This window comes from Pelodiscus sinensis, chromosome 15 (genome assembly GCF_049634645.1).
Source record: "Pelodiscus sinensis isolate JC-2024 chromosome 15, ASM4963464v1, whole genome shotgun sequence".
In the NCBI taxonomy this organism is placed as follows: Eukaryota; Metazoa; Chordata; order Testudines; family Trionychidae; genus Pelodiscus; species Pelodiscus sinensis.
In genome coordinates, this window is record NC_134725.1 from 22786655 (window position 1) to 22801623 (window position 14969).

At 43.7% G+C, this 14969-nt stretch overlaps 1 protein-coding gene across 8 annotated transcripts in view; it reads right to left on the bottom strand.

The window, feature by feature from the left end:
• Positions 1-1589: 1589 nt before the first annotated feature.
• The window catches only part of EP400 (E1A binding protein p400), a 104860-nt gene continuing 91480 nt past the window's right edge, over positions 1590-14969 (bottom strand). For 7 of the 8 annotated variants that reach the window (XM_075898396.1, XM_075898395.1, XM_075898391.1 and 4 more), the window contains 6 exons: positions 13400-13609; positions 12911-13106; positions 12597-12727; positions 11784-11945; positions 10650-10727; positions 1590-3981 (listed from right to left, as the gene is read on the bottom strand). In XM_075898396.1, the coding sequence (XP_075754511.1) occupies positions 3709-3981; positions 10650-10727; positions 11784-11945; positions 12597-12727; positions 12911-13106; positions 13400-13609 (1050 nt within the window). In that variant the 3' untranslated portion in view covers positions 1590-3708. The remainder of the gene's footprint in view (positions 3982-10649; positions 10728-11783; positions 11946-12596; positions 12728-12910; positions 13107-13399; positions 13610-14969) is intronic. The other variant, XM_075898394.1, reaches the window with a different exon arrangement.

The following is a 14969-nucleotide window of genomic DNA, read 5'->3' on the forward strand; positions in this document are numbered from 1 at the left end:
ATGATTTATTCTTTACAAATCCATACTGGCTGTTCCCTATCACCACGCCACCTTCCAAGTGTTTACAGATGATTTCCTTAATTACTTGCTCCATTATCTTCCCTGGCACAGAAGTTAAACTAACTGGTCTGTAGTTTCCTGGGTTGTTCTTATTTCCCTTTTTATAAATGGACACTATATTTGCTCTAGTGGGTGTCATGTGCAAGTCTCTTCAGAAAGAAATCAGCAACTATCCTGAACATCCCACCCCTTGCAGAGGTAAACACAGAGGAATAAAGGAGTGCTCCCTGACACATAAGAGTCTGCTAGAGATTCAAACATCTCCCCTGACAATGCTGTTCATTCACCCGTAAGACATGAATATTTTCTCCACAAGTGCACTCAGCTCCTTTTGGAAGTACTCACTTATTTGCTCCCCCTTTGTATGTTGTTTATAATGCCACATGCAGCTGGGTGCTGTCACAAAATGCAACAAGATGTTAATCTGTTCAGCTATTCCAGAGTCCTGTGTGGATACATCATTTTTATCTGCAAACATGAGCTATGGATGCGAATATCCATAGATATAAATAGCAGATATCTGTGGATTTGCAGCCCTCCCCCGCAATTCACATCTGCCAGTTATAGGGGGAATGGTAAGGCCCCTGGAGGCAGATAGGCTGGCCATAACCCCCTTCCAACTTGCTGATGACAAGAACTCATAACCTGGGACACCATTTCTCTTGGTTGGGCAGCATCTGAGCAGCCAAACAACTTAGTTCATTAGTTGCTAGGCATAGCAGTACCACATTTTGTACAGCTGCAGTGACATATAATGCGAAATATTTACTTGTTGATTTATATAGTCAAATGTACTTTATATAGAGCCTAGTAGCACTATAGATTTAGTGCTTTTGTAAAAAGCATTGACTTGAGCCTAGATTTCCCTTAAGGTTTCCCCCAAACAATAGGAGTATGGGACCTCATTCCGTGTTCCCTTCAAAAAACAAACAGGTTTGTGAAGAGTCAGTGGTAGCTTGGAGGGGACCTAAGAGAATGCGAGAAGTGTAGATACACGCAGGAGAAAAAGAGCAAAGGGAGAGTGAGGTGGGCAAATTGACCGTTTTAAAGCAAGCAGCAGTGGGAGAACCAGAAACAATCTCTGGTCAAGCAGCTCAGCAGTAAACTCTCCTTAGATCACAATGACAGAAAACCCAGCATTAACAACAGTCCTCTCCATGCATTTAAACACCTTGACTAGGTTTATAAAGATTATTTTATCTGCACTGATTTGACCAATCCAAATTAACATTTAAAAAATAGATTAAACCCATGGACAAAAATGTCTTTCCCCTCACAAGAGCACATTACTAGCAGTCAGTAAAATCTAATGCTCTACTCATTTAAAAAGTGAAGTGATAGATTCAGAGGAAGGAATTTAAGTAACATAAAATAAATATTATAGCATTGGAGGGGATGAGCTGAGATGGGGTTTTCTGGGTGATGAACACAATTTCTTCAGAGATGTAATTATATTAATATCTGCTTGCATTTTCAAAACAATCTAATGTAATAAAATATTTCCCTACACAATACTGAAATGACAGATGTGTTATAAAAATGTACACTTTATTACATCGTCAGGTAGGGTACATCACTGTTCCTTACAATCCTACTTCTCAAGTACAAATATTTATGTTCAATAAGGTATTTACAAATAGGTTGACTTTCTAACATCTTGGGAGGGCAGCAATGAAAAAAATTATTTTTATCTTCATTAACTGACCTTAACAAAAAACTAAAAATGCTTCTTTAGACTGAATCAGACCAACACATTGATGTAATCAGCAGGTTTTTTTCCCCCACTGTTGCAAGTGTTCTGTCTCCCCCAACTTTCAAATTCATAAAAGCTGAACATTTGAAAATAAAATTGGGGCTTACTAGGTAATACTTTTGGATAAGAAATAATATACCATACATGATGTCAGTTATCCTGCTGTAATTACATTGTAACTATTCCCCTGCCAACTTTATTAGTTTGTGTTCCAGAGCTGCTAATAAAGATTAGCTAATGTCCCTGGCTCAGATAAAATCAGGGGAATCTAAAAACTCATAGCTAGTTTACTCAAGTACAAATTTAGTTAAAAAAGCCAACAACCTGAGAACCAAGAAAAATAGTAAAATGCAGGAGAAAAGAGGCAATGAGATTAAAAAAAGTAATCAGGAACTCTGCCTGACCCTATTGTTTACATTCTGGATCTTCACTGAATGAGACATTTCCTATTTAGAATAGAGGAGCTGCTTATGTATTTCTCTTGAGCCATTACTTACTGTTTGACTATACAGACATAAGAATAAAAGATAAACAAATGAACTATTTCTTTCTTTTAATTAGCTTCCCCACCTAAAATATTGAAAAGACTGCAAGAATAGGGAAAAGTTGGTGATTTTCAGAACTGAATGTTTCCATTATTATTGACTTTTATTTCTGCATCATGCAATTTTGTGGCCAAAATAAAACAAATCTATTCATCCACCAAGAGCTTTTTGAACCCTCTCTTAAAAATAGTCCGCAAATAGTTAGCAGGTCTCCCACCCCAGTTCTATGCAGCTTTTTGCTCATTTTGTGGTATAACAATAAGGTAAACTGATGCAAAGGAAGAGGCCAGGCTCTATTAGCATCCAAAATACCCTCCTGAAGATACATTCACCTTTAGCTTTAGTAAAAGAATAGTATAAAAGTTAGATCTTATTCATTACACAATTGAAGAATTAGTCTTAGATTTAAATTTTCTATTTCCCACTCCCCCAAGTTGATAGATGAGTAGAAAGTACTGAAATTTAAACATCACAAGAATAGAGTTAAATTTCATCTGCTTGTGATAGTCTGATTTGGAAGTCTCATAAGAAACAACTAAGGGCTGTTAGAAATACCAATTAAACAATTTTTTTACCAAAAAATGGGGTACACTTTAATACACATCTACTATCAATACAGTATTCAGCACACATGCCTAAAATATCCATTATCTTAAAGTGAAATATGAGAGCGCGTACAAGATGGGTGCTTCAATAAACTGTACACAAAACTACTAACAAACATTTTAAAAGCCTTACAAAAATGGATGAAACATGGTTCTTTTCTTTTTAATTACAGATACTTACAGATTTTCACATTTACTGGCTAACCTCTACAGGAATAACTTCAGATATAATTGGTTTCTCTGAGGTATGATCACCTCGACTGAGAACCACATGCAGCTTTCAGATGGGTAGAAAGCACTCTGCTTCACTAGTTATACTTACTTCTTGGTATGTGTTTGCAATAGATATTAAAGGCTCATACACATTATAGCAGAAGACTGCATATTCTTACTGGCAGTTATACAATATATTATATGGATGAAATTATTTAAGGGATATCACTATTTTATTTTTTGTGAAGCTGGGCAGAAATTAAATGGAAATATTTGCATTGTATGTTTTGAGCAAGCACAGATAATGCTTTTTGCTGGGGCAGAATGTGCCACGTATGAACTTTACGAGCATTTTCTGAAGCTTTTTGGGAGTTTCTATGATACATGTACACTGCCAAAAATCCTTCTGTTAGAAAATGAAAGGGGTTTATCTTCATTTGAATGAGGAACTGCAGAGAACCTGACCATGTTGTCATGGCTTAGAAAACACAAAATGTAGTATTTCCATGCTTATTGCAATTTAATCATTAATTCAACTAGGTTTGGTGGGTGCCTTCAATCTGACAGTAGGTGTCCTCATTTGTACTTTTGCTTGCTGATTTTGGGCTTCAGATGGTACTGGTGCCTGGGCTGTATTCTGTACACCCGGGGCTTGAATTTGGGGAGATGCTGTTGTAACAACTTGCTGCTGTATCAGTTTCTGCTGGACCACTTGAGCTGTAGCAGTTGTTGCTGGAATCACTTGGACTTGCTGTTGACCAGCAGTAGTCTGAGACAGTGTCACAGTTTGGGGCTGAGCCTGAACCTAAAAATATTATAAATGACAGAAAATAAAAATATGGTTCAACATTAAATACAGAGTTCGTCACTAGTACGAACATGCCTAAAATATGCCTAAAACATCACAGTGTAACAGTTCACTTGTACGGTCTTACTTCTGACTGACAGGCAGGTGAACCAATCATAGTAGATTAGATAGATAGATAAAGCTAGTGAAGTGTGTGCCCCCTCTATCTATTTATCTATCTAAGAATGCACCTATCTAAGTGTGTTTGAGAGTCCATTTGTTTGAGAACTCCTCCTAATAGTAAGAGATAGGGCCACCAAATTTGGTAGGCGGCTTCTTCTTCTCCTAACTTAAAGCAAGGTCAGAATTTGGTTGAGCCAGGAGAAAAGAATAGTTACTTACCTGTAACTGTTGTTCTTTGAGATGTGTTTCTCATGTCCATTCGAATCAGGTGCGTGCACCACATGCACCGCGTCTGCCGGAGCGTTTTCCCTAGTGGTACCCGTAGTGCCAGGAGGGCGCCCCTGGAGTGGCACCCTATGGCGGAGCATAAGTACCCCTACCGGCCTTCTCCCTCCTCAGTTCCTTCTTGCCAGACTCTCCGACAAAGGAGAGGCAGGGGGGGAAATCGAATGGACCTGAGCAACACATTTTGAAGAACAAGTTACAGGTAAGTAACTGTTCTTTTCTTCTTCGAGTGGTTGCTCATGTCCATTCGAATCAGGTGACTTCCCATTTACGGAGGAGGGGTCGGAGCACCAAGAAAGAGAAGTCCATGAAAGCTGAACAATCCAGAACATATTTATTCCAGTAATATAACACAGGAAACTGTTAACTAAAGTGCAATGTGGTACGGAGAAAAAATAAACATATTTACAACACAGAGCTGAGGACCGCAGAGCCCAACCCTGCGTCCTTCCTGGCCTGCTGTGTCAGCACATAGTGCGCCGTAAAGGTACACACTGACGACCATGTGGCTGCCCTGCAGATTTCTGTAATGGGAACCTGCGCCCCAAAAGCTACAGAGGACACCTGCGCCCTGATGGAATGTGCTGTAACCCGGGGCGGGACCTTCCCAGCCAGGACATAAGACTCCTTGGACAACCTCTGGATCGAAATAGGGAGCCCTTTCATTCTGTCCGGGAAAACCATGAACAGTCGCATGGACTTGTGAAAGGGTTTCGTTCCGTCAACATAAAAGGCTAATGCCCGCCTAGCGTCTAGGGAGTAGAGTACTTGCTCCCTAGGAGAGGCATTGGGGCTTTGGAAAGAAAACCGGGAGGTAAATTTCTTGGGACAGATGGAACGGTGACACCACCTTGGGGAGAAAGGCCGGGTGAGGGTGAAGCCTCACATTATTCTCTGAGAACACTAGGTAGAGGGGGTTTACAGTTAGCGCCCTCAGCTCGGAGACCCTGTGAGCCGACGTAATGGCTACAATGAACGCAAACTTCATAAAGAGGTGCTTCAAAGAACACGTAGCCAGCGGCTCAAAGGGGGGGCAACACAAGTCTAGACAACACAAGGTTAAGGTCCCAAGCGGGGAGAGGGGGTCTAACCAAGGGATATGACTCATCCAAACCCTTAAGGAACCTTTTGACGACAGGTTCAGAGAACAGAGAGACTCCTGCTGATCCAACATGGAAGGCGGAGAGTGATGCCACATGGATTTTGACAGAAGAGGTAAAGAGACCACCTGACCTAAGCTCAAAAAGGTAGTCCAGAATGGATGGGACAGGAGCACAGGACGGGTGTACCCCCCTTTCTGGACACTCAAGACAAGAACCGCCGCCACTTGGCTGCATAGGACCGCCTGGTGGACGGCTTCCTGCTACCTAGGAACACCATCTGCACCTCCTGGGAACATTCCATTTCTGATTGGGTCAGCCACGGATAAACCAGGCCGTCAGGTGGAAAGAGTTGAGATTCAGGTGAACCATGAGCCCCCAGTCACAAGGTTGGGTGAGGAGATCCTGAACCAGTGGGAGTGTTATAGGCTCCTCGGTGAGCATGTCTACCAGGATTGGGAACCAGAACTGACTGGGCCACCGAGGGGCTATCAGGATGACCGTGGACCTGAAGGGGACCCTGGTCAGAACCCTGGGAATTAAGGGGAATGGAGGGAATGCATAGAGGATGCCTGCTGGCCACGGTATGGTCATGGCATCTCCCCTGGACGGGACAACTTCGACAGGAACGTCTCATAGGCTCTCCTGACCACCCTGAGCTCCCAGACATTTATGTGCAGGGCTCACTTTGCAGGAGACCACAAGCCCTGGGTCCTGTGACGCCCCAGGTGCGCTCCCCAACCCAGGTTCGTGGCATCTGTCACCGGTGTGATTGAGGGGGGAGGCACAGTAAACGGAACTCTGCTACACACCACAGCCTCCTGAGTCCACCACTGTAAGGTGGCGATTACCTCTGGAAGCACTGTGAGAACCATGTCCCAGAGACCCTGGACTGGTCGAATGACTTTGCTAACAAGGCTTGCAGGGGTCTGAGCCTCATTTGAGCATAGCGTACCACATATGTGCATGCCACCATGTGGCCCAGCAGTCGTAATGGGGAACCGGGTTAACTTGGAGATCAGCTCCACTATGGCCAGAAATCTGTCCCTGGGGAGGAATGCTGTCACCACCCTGGTGTCCAAGAGAGCCCCCACGAATTTGAGGCGCTGAGAGGGAGTCAACAGTGACTTTTTCTCGTTGAGCATGAGGCCCAGTCTTACGAAGAGAGTTCTTGTAAGGGAAACATAAGCCTCTACTTGTTGGTAGGATCGACCACGAATCAGCCAGTCGTCTAGGTACGGAAAAACGTGTACCCCTTTTTTTGCGGAGGAAAGCCACTACGACCGACATGCATTTTGTGAAGACCCTGGGTGCTGTTGAGACACCAAACGGGAGCACCGTAAACTGCAAGTGACAGCAGGATACAATAAAGTGGAGGAACCTCCTGTGGCTGGGTCTTACTGCCACATGGAAGGATGCATCCGTGGACACCACAGCAGGCAGGATGGAAAGCGCTGAAGCCGTAGAGGTCGCCATTGAAGAGATCGGCGTCGGTGGTACCCGCATGGCCCATGGGGCCGATGCCGGTACCTGCATCAGTGCTGAAGAGCCCGGCGCCTGTGCTCATATTTGTGCCGAAGAGCCTGGTGCCAAAGACTGAAGCGGCACCCTGGCCAAGAGGGTCAGGATCAGTGCTGGTGCCATTGACGGTGCCACAAGGCTTGAGTAATACGGTGCCATTGATGGTGACACAAGGCCTGAGAAATACGGCAAAGGAGCAGCCAAGACCAGTTCCGGGAGAGGTCCCAGCACTGATGAGGGTCGAGGCTAGTTGGGCACCGCGTGAGGCCTGGCAGCCTGCGTCGAGGTTGGCACCGAGGTAGGGGCAAGCGGTACTGGTCCCACAGGGGACGGTCCCGCTGCATATGTGACCGGTGCCGACCAATCCAACCGGTGTGGAGGAGAAGCCGGTGCCAACATGGCTCCCGGCATCGAAAACCTCGACCTCTCCGCCTCAACCGACAACGGAGGGGAGGCAGTGAGGCTAATAATCAGGTCCTGCGCTGCTTCAAAAGTGTCCAGCATCGAAGGACGATGTGAGGGTAGCTGACCTGGACTTGATGGTCGTACAGCTCTCTTATGCCGCACCGGGGATTCAAGGCGACAGTGCAGGCCGAACCTGGACTTCTGGCTCAGAGACCTATCCCACGAAGACCTTAACTTCTTTGGCGTGAGTGAGAACAGTGAGTGAGAACAATGCCGAGGCCTCAGTACCGAAGTCCGTGCATGGGATGAAGCGTTGCACGTTGACGCTGGTGCACTGCGCACCGTGGAATGTCTGGTCGGTTCCGGCTGTAAAGCCACCTCCATGAGGAGAAGCTTCAAATGCGAGTCCCGCTCCCTCTTCGTGTGCAGCTTGAACGACCTGCAGATCTTACAGGCATCTGCTAGGTGACCCTCACCCAAACACTTCAAACAGCTATTGTGAGGGTCTCCCTTGGGCATGAATTAAGCGCATACAGCGCAAGCCTTAAAGCCTTGCGGCCCAGGCATTCCTCACGCCCGAAGGGGGAGAAGGAGAAACACAAAGAACTGCTAAGCATCTAACTACAGTAAACTTCCGATAATCCGGCACATTTAGGACCCAGGGGGTGCTGGACTATCAGAAGGGGGGGCTATGAGGGGTCTGGAGTGGGGTGGGAGGGGATGCCACCCTGGACCCCTCATAGCCCCCCCTTATGATAGTCCGGCTCTGCCCCAGGCATCCTCAAGAGCAGCTGCGGTGCTGCCGGGTTGGTCCTGAAGCCCCGAGGGGCAGCGCTACGGGACCAACCCGGCAGCACCCCAGCTGCTCTGCTCCCGGCTTCCCCGATTCAGCTGCTGGTCAGTTTCAGCAGCAGCTGAATGGGGGAAGCCTGTCCGGCTGCCCCAGCACTTCCGGGTTCCTGATGGTGCCGGACCATCAGGAGTCCCGGAGCATTAGATGCAGGACTAATGGAGTTTTACTGTAATTTGAACTATTTACAACTATCTATAACACTAAGAGAAATGGGAACCATTAAGTACTCTAACAGAGAGACACGCTCCAACGACCGTCATGGGCGGTAAGAAGCAACTGAGGAGGGGGAGCTTATGCTCCACCATAGTGGCGCCACTCCAGAGGGCGCCCTGCTGGCGCTACGGATACTGCTAGGGAAAACGCTCTGGAAGATGTGGTGCGTGCACCTGATTCAAATGGACATGAGCAACCACTTGAAGTAGTCCCAGAAAGGGACTGTTTTCCATAACATGCAAAGGGAGGAGCGGGTGTTTGGAGGAATGCAAAACTGAGAGTGGCCACTGGAGGGCAGAGAGCCTGCAGGGAAGAGCTATCCTGCAGAGTGTCCACTGGGGACAGCGGAACCACCAAGGGAGTGGCCAGCATGGCTAGGGCTCTGCATCTTGCCTGCCACCAGACAGGATAAGTAGACTCTCCTGCCCCAAACCCTTCCCTCCTCCCCACCCCCAGTGCCATGGGGAGAGGGAGTGAGAAGGCCCCTGGTGGCTGGGATGGGGGGAGGGACCGGGGCAGAGGGGAGAAAGCACCCCTGTGTAACTAGGGAAGACTGGAGGGAGAAAAAAAAGATCTGTGCTGGATGGGACCCATGCCCTGAGCCCCTCCTCATCCCCCAATCATCACTTTTATTTCCCCAACCTCCTGCACTGCCCCCCACAAGCCTGTGCCTTGACTCCTGCACCCCGCTACACCACCAGCCTCCTGCACTGAAGGATCCAGGCAATGCTGGATAATTCTGCTAGTTTACAGTAAGAAAGAGAGATAGCACCTCTAGCACCGTACACCAGATCCAAAAGTGAATAGAACTGTTACCCACCCTCCTTGTAGTGGGCCAGAGAGCCTGAACAGAGGTGGGGAGGATATGGGCATTAGATTCCAATACAGCTGTATTCTTCAAGAGAAGGAAAGCAGGGAGGAGAGCAGGAGGGTTGGAAGAGATCAATGGAAGATCATCAGCCACTGTAAATAAAGGCATTGGAGTCCCTTACCCCATCTTTACAGAAGGTGGAGAAGGGAGGGATGGGGCTATAGCTGGCATACTTCTGTTGAGTAAGATAGCCTAGTCCTGCACCTAATTTGACCAGCCGTGGCCACAGAGAGGGGCTGCATGGAGGTTCTCAAAGTTTTCCAGCTTATCTATTTTGAGATCACAGGAATACAAATAGAGGAGCAACTTCAATGGCCACTGCCTGCATCAGAGGCAGAACAAGGAAGAGAGAAGTGAAGCTTTAGGACAGCAAGTGCTCTGTCAATCAAAGAGGAAACACATCCCTTGTGAAGTGGTGCATTAAGGGCACAGAAAAATTCTGAACATTCAAGATAGTAACTAACTGTGCTTTCACTGAAGTCAATGTAAAACTCACACAGCTGTAAAATGGGAAAAAGGATACATACCTCCTTTGCGAGGGGCTTTCAGATCTATTTATGTACAGTGCTATATAAAAGCTATGTGTTATTAAGTGAAAGCAGACTTGGTCAACACTGATCATTTGAATATCCTGCCCTCAATATTTATTTTTGTTGAAAAAAAGTAAGACCTAACATGTTTATGGCTAATGTTCTGAAAGCCATTATTTCAAACAGTTTAAAGTTGACTATCAGCTACTTAGTTTTTAGTTTCATCTTCATTCCCCTCATCCTTGCTTGCCCCACCCTGATTCTGTTGCATTGAATATTTATTTTCTGTGAAGCATCTAGCACATGTTGGCCATGACAAAATAACAAACAAACTTGTAACTATTTCCCCCATGCTTTAAATAGAACAAATCACAGAGTTAGCTGCCATTAGTTTAATTCTCTTCGTGTTTATCCTTATCTTTAAATCACACATCTTGATGATGAGGCACAACTATTAGATGCTCTCTTCAGCTCCAGATGAAATAAGACAAGCTTGTTTAGGATCATCAAGAGTAATAATAAATAGAAATATACAGCATTTGATCCTATGCCCAATGACTGCATTTCTAATTTTTAGGGAAACCCCCCCAAAATATTAAGTATTTAACAAATAGTGCATACTGTACACGAAAAAGAAAATTACATTTATCTGAATAAGATAGACTGAAACAGACTGTATATCTTCTATTGTGTTACATTGTGTATCTTCTATTGTGTCACTTTACCTGCTGGGAAACCGAAACCATCTGCTGAATATTGGCAACAGTCGTTTGTTGCTGGACCACTTGTGGAAGCTTGGCAACCTTTAGATGCATAAAATAGAGAAGATTCTTGTTAAAAGAAAAATGACAGTTATTTTTTCAATACACTTTGTAAAACGGTTTATGACCGGTTTGGTCTATTCCGGCGATTACCAAGCCACAGCATTTTCTGAAAGAGCAAACTATCCTTTGGAAATTCCCCCCAGAGGAACTGGACAGTGTAGTGAGGAATTCTGCACTTGGGCAGTGTTTTATTTTCATTAAAAGCTTTAAGTTTATTGCACTAAATAAATCTTTTGGGTCAATCCACACCTTGTATGTTAGAGACATTGTTGCTAAGCAGTTAAACTAGAACAAGCTTAGTAATTCTAAAGGGTTGGACTGTCACAGCCTTTACTTGATTATGGAGGGGAATAAGGTTTCATTTCTTTAATCTCCTTGCTTGCCCAGTTAGATAGTGAGCTAGTTAAGCAGAAACGAGCAGGAACCACCAGTCTGCTACTTCCCATTGTATGTAGTGTTGATGTATCCATGTTGATCCCAGAATATTAGCAGAGATGGGAAAGGTAATACATTTTATTAGACCAACTTCTTAGAAGAGCTCAAAAGATTGTCTCGCAAACAGAAGTTGGTTCAAAAAAAGATGTCACTTCATGCACCTTGTCTCCACATTGCAAACAGTTTTGTAAGGAAGTGGTGGCAAACGGGAATAAAGCCAGGACTCTATTCCCCCTTTCCCAATCACTACTCAGAACTGTTGAGGGGTGAGTAGTGAGGAATAAGCTGTTGGATGAAAAGGGCTTAACTTACTCCTCAAAAGAAAGAAGGGTGCGGGGGAAGAATCATGGCTCTCCAAGTTACCACTCATTCTCTTATCTGCTCCTGGGTACTAGAGAGAACCCACAGCAGTCTACAAGGCTGCAATTGTACCCAGCGAGTTTTACAACCACAATCTGTTTTTAAGAACGTAAGAACATATAACCCGTATTGAGGCCAGCACTTAAACTCCAACCTGCCCGAAGAGCAGTAAAACTGTGGTCTTTGCTAATTACTAGTCACACAATATAAACTTCAAGGGAAGAAATTGTGCCCCTGTACCTGTATCTGTGCCTGCACTTGCTGGGTTCCACCGGGTTTTTGGGCCTGAGGAATTGGAGTTGTCAGGAATTGGGTTTTAATGGCTGGCTGTGCACTATAGGTAACTTTCTGTTGTTGTGAAGTCTGCTGTTGGGATTGGACAGCAACTTGTTGAGCGTTTATCTGGCGCAGAAAAATAGAAATCAGTGAGTACAGCACACTTCTGAAAAGATACATTGCTAATCACTATGCTTCAGTAATCAAATTTACTAGATTATTTCAGAGTTAATATTCAACAAATAAGTGTTGGTGAAAAACCAATGCACACAGAAGAAAAAACATTTCTGAACACAATGAACTTTCAGAACTTTACACAAACTTATAAACTTTAACTTGTAGCAAAGTCAATTTGACATTTTCCTCACTGAGAGCAAGGTCCGTGATAAATTTGAAGTTTCACGGATAAGTTGTTTTTATGATATTGTGCAAAAGGCACGTAGAAAATTTACTTGATGAAAATTCAGCACTTTTCCATATTTGGGTATATTTAAAGTCCAAAATTTTGTTTATTTTAAAACAGTTTTGGGCATGAAAAATCAACCAAAGTGTGATTTTTTTCAGAAAATTATTAAATGCCCAAAGATAGATGCTTATAATAGAAGTGCTTTCTCTACCAGAATTGTAGTTTCCTAAGTAAGTCTTCTGGGAATACATAGATCCTTCAGACCCATTCATCACAATCTGAACTGCTAAAAGTCTATGAATAATCTAGTGAAGACTTTGGTCACAGATGCTGTCACAACAATGCATAAAAAGAACAAATGAAGGAAATACCTTTTGCTGTACAGTAGCTTGGCCTTGTGCGACTTGGGGCTGGATGGCTTTCTGTTGCTGTCCTGTTGGATGATGCTTCAGTTTTAGCAGCTGTTGAACATGCAGAGGTTGTGCCACTACTGTCTGTCCTCCTGAAAATTAGGTAGTATATGTGAAACACTTTCAACTCATTTTTAAAGTTGACTGAATTTCAAACTGTATTTTTCAAATCTTGAAATGAGAGGGAGAAAGCATCTAGTACAAAACTGAAGTGTCACAGAACTTTACAAAAGCATATTGTGAAATTATACTGTACTCCCAATATATTGAAGTACCTGCGGCTTTCTGTGGCTGTCCAATCGCCACACTAATCCCAGCAACCGTAACAGGGAGAGTGGTTACTCCTGCAGATGACACGACAGCAGCTGGAACTGACACCACTGGAGGCTTTGCCAAAGTAACCTGCGCTGCCTGAGGTGTTTGGGCCTGGATCTGTCCTTGTGCTTGAAGCTGGGAAGCAGGAACACGAGTCTAAGCAGCAAGGAATTAGGATTATTGTACAGACAGAGAATATTTGGTGTCATTGCAAGATAATTGTATGTTAAAAACTATGGGCCTGATTATCATTTATGCTAAAGATCCTTTACATTGTTCTTAAAGTGGGTTTAAATTACATTTACACTCACTTTATGTCAGAGCAGTGCAAGGGGGGCTTCAGTGTACATGAGAATCAGATGCTAGAGTTACATACAACATCTCATTCATTTTAACGAGTGCAGAACTAGCTGTTTAAGTGCATTTTAACGGAGTGTACTGCAACTTACAAGACGAGCAACCTGCAGGTTTGTCACAGTTGTGCCCGTAAGTACTGCTCCAGGTCGGGGTGCCGTGACAGCAGTAAGTTGTTGAGTTTGTTGCTGCTGTTGCACTTGTACTTGTGTTGTCTGTTGTTGTGTCCCTGGTTGTGTCTGTTGTTGTGCTGCTTGCTGTTGAGGAAGCTGCAGTTTCTGTTTCTGCAATTTGATCAGCTGCTCCTGAAAGTACAAACATTTTTATGGTTTTCAATTTCATTATTGGTTTTAGGCATGGAGGATACATCTCCTGTATCTACAAGTTACGGTTGTTCTCCCAGTTCAGTCCAATGAGCAATGAAACAAAGAATGTGGCTCTGTTAAAGAACAGATACCTAGTGCTTGTCTACTGTTTTACTGGGAATACTGAATAAACTTAAACTAGTTCGCATCAGTGTTCCCTCTAACATTTTCTATCCTTGTTTGAGTTGAATTTTCTTTTGGGCAGGTTGAAATTTCTTATGTGAAACACCAATTGAGGTAGTGTGTGGATGTGTACTGCCAACAAACCAAACCAAAAACCAAACCAAAACACACACACACACACACACACACACACACAATATTAAAACAAGGGATAAATAACATGGAGCAATGCTTACGATATTTAATATGAAATCAAATAAAAAAAGATAATTAACAATATCTTTGGAATACATGTATCATCATCCTAACAACTCAAGCTAGTAAACACACCAACATACATATTATCCACAGACTTCAGCTTTAACATGCTAACAAATCTACGGGTCAACTACAAATAGCATGACTAATACAATATTTACTGACACTGGAAAGGAGAGTAAAAGGCATTCACTAAGGCTTATACAGTTTCTCTGGAAAGTGTTTAGGATCCATGCTATAAAAACAGATCAAAGTTCTCTTGGTTTGAAACTTTCATCTTGTGTGTGTCACCAACTCAAAAGGGTAGCTATGTTAGTCTGTAACTGGAAAAAAAACAATGAATGGTCCTGCAGCACTTTAGAGACTAACAAAACTGAAATAGTAGAAGCCCCAGAACAAATTAACACATGGCTTCAGGGTTTGTAGACAAATGTTTTAAAGAGCTTACAAATAAGGTTTCATCCTACAAAACAACTAGCTTCATACCTAGTACTTGCTACTTCTGACTTATAAGATCCAGAACTCTACCACATAACAAAGATCTGGCCTTAATGAAATATTATGTATTAATTAGTAACACAGATTTTAAAAAATCATTAAGATCAGAGTTTTAGATATCTTCAATGCTCAAAAAAAAATTCTATTAAAATTCTTTGTCTTTCTTACCTTAAGCCATTAACACCAATGTAAACTTTGTTTAAAATGTAATCATTCAAATGTCCTGGCACACATCCATCCCATACAGCCTCCCCTTTTGTCCCCCCGGCAACCCAGGCAACTCAGTCAGACAGAGAAGAGGGTCACATCCCAAACAAGAGAAAGTGAGTCATATCCCAAACTCCCTTCACACCTCCATCTTACTATACAGATGCCAGCACCCACCCACTCTCCTTCCCTCACCTACTCCTGTGCAATCTGT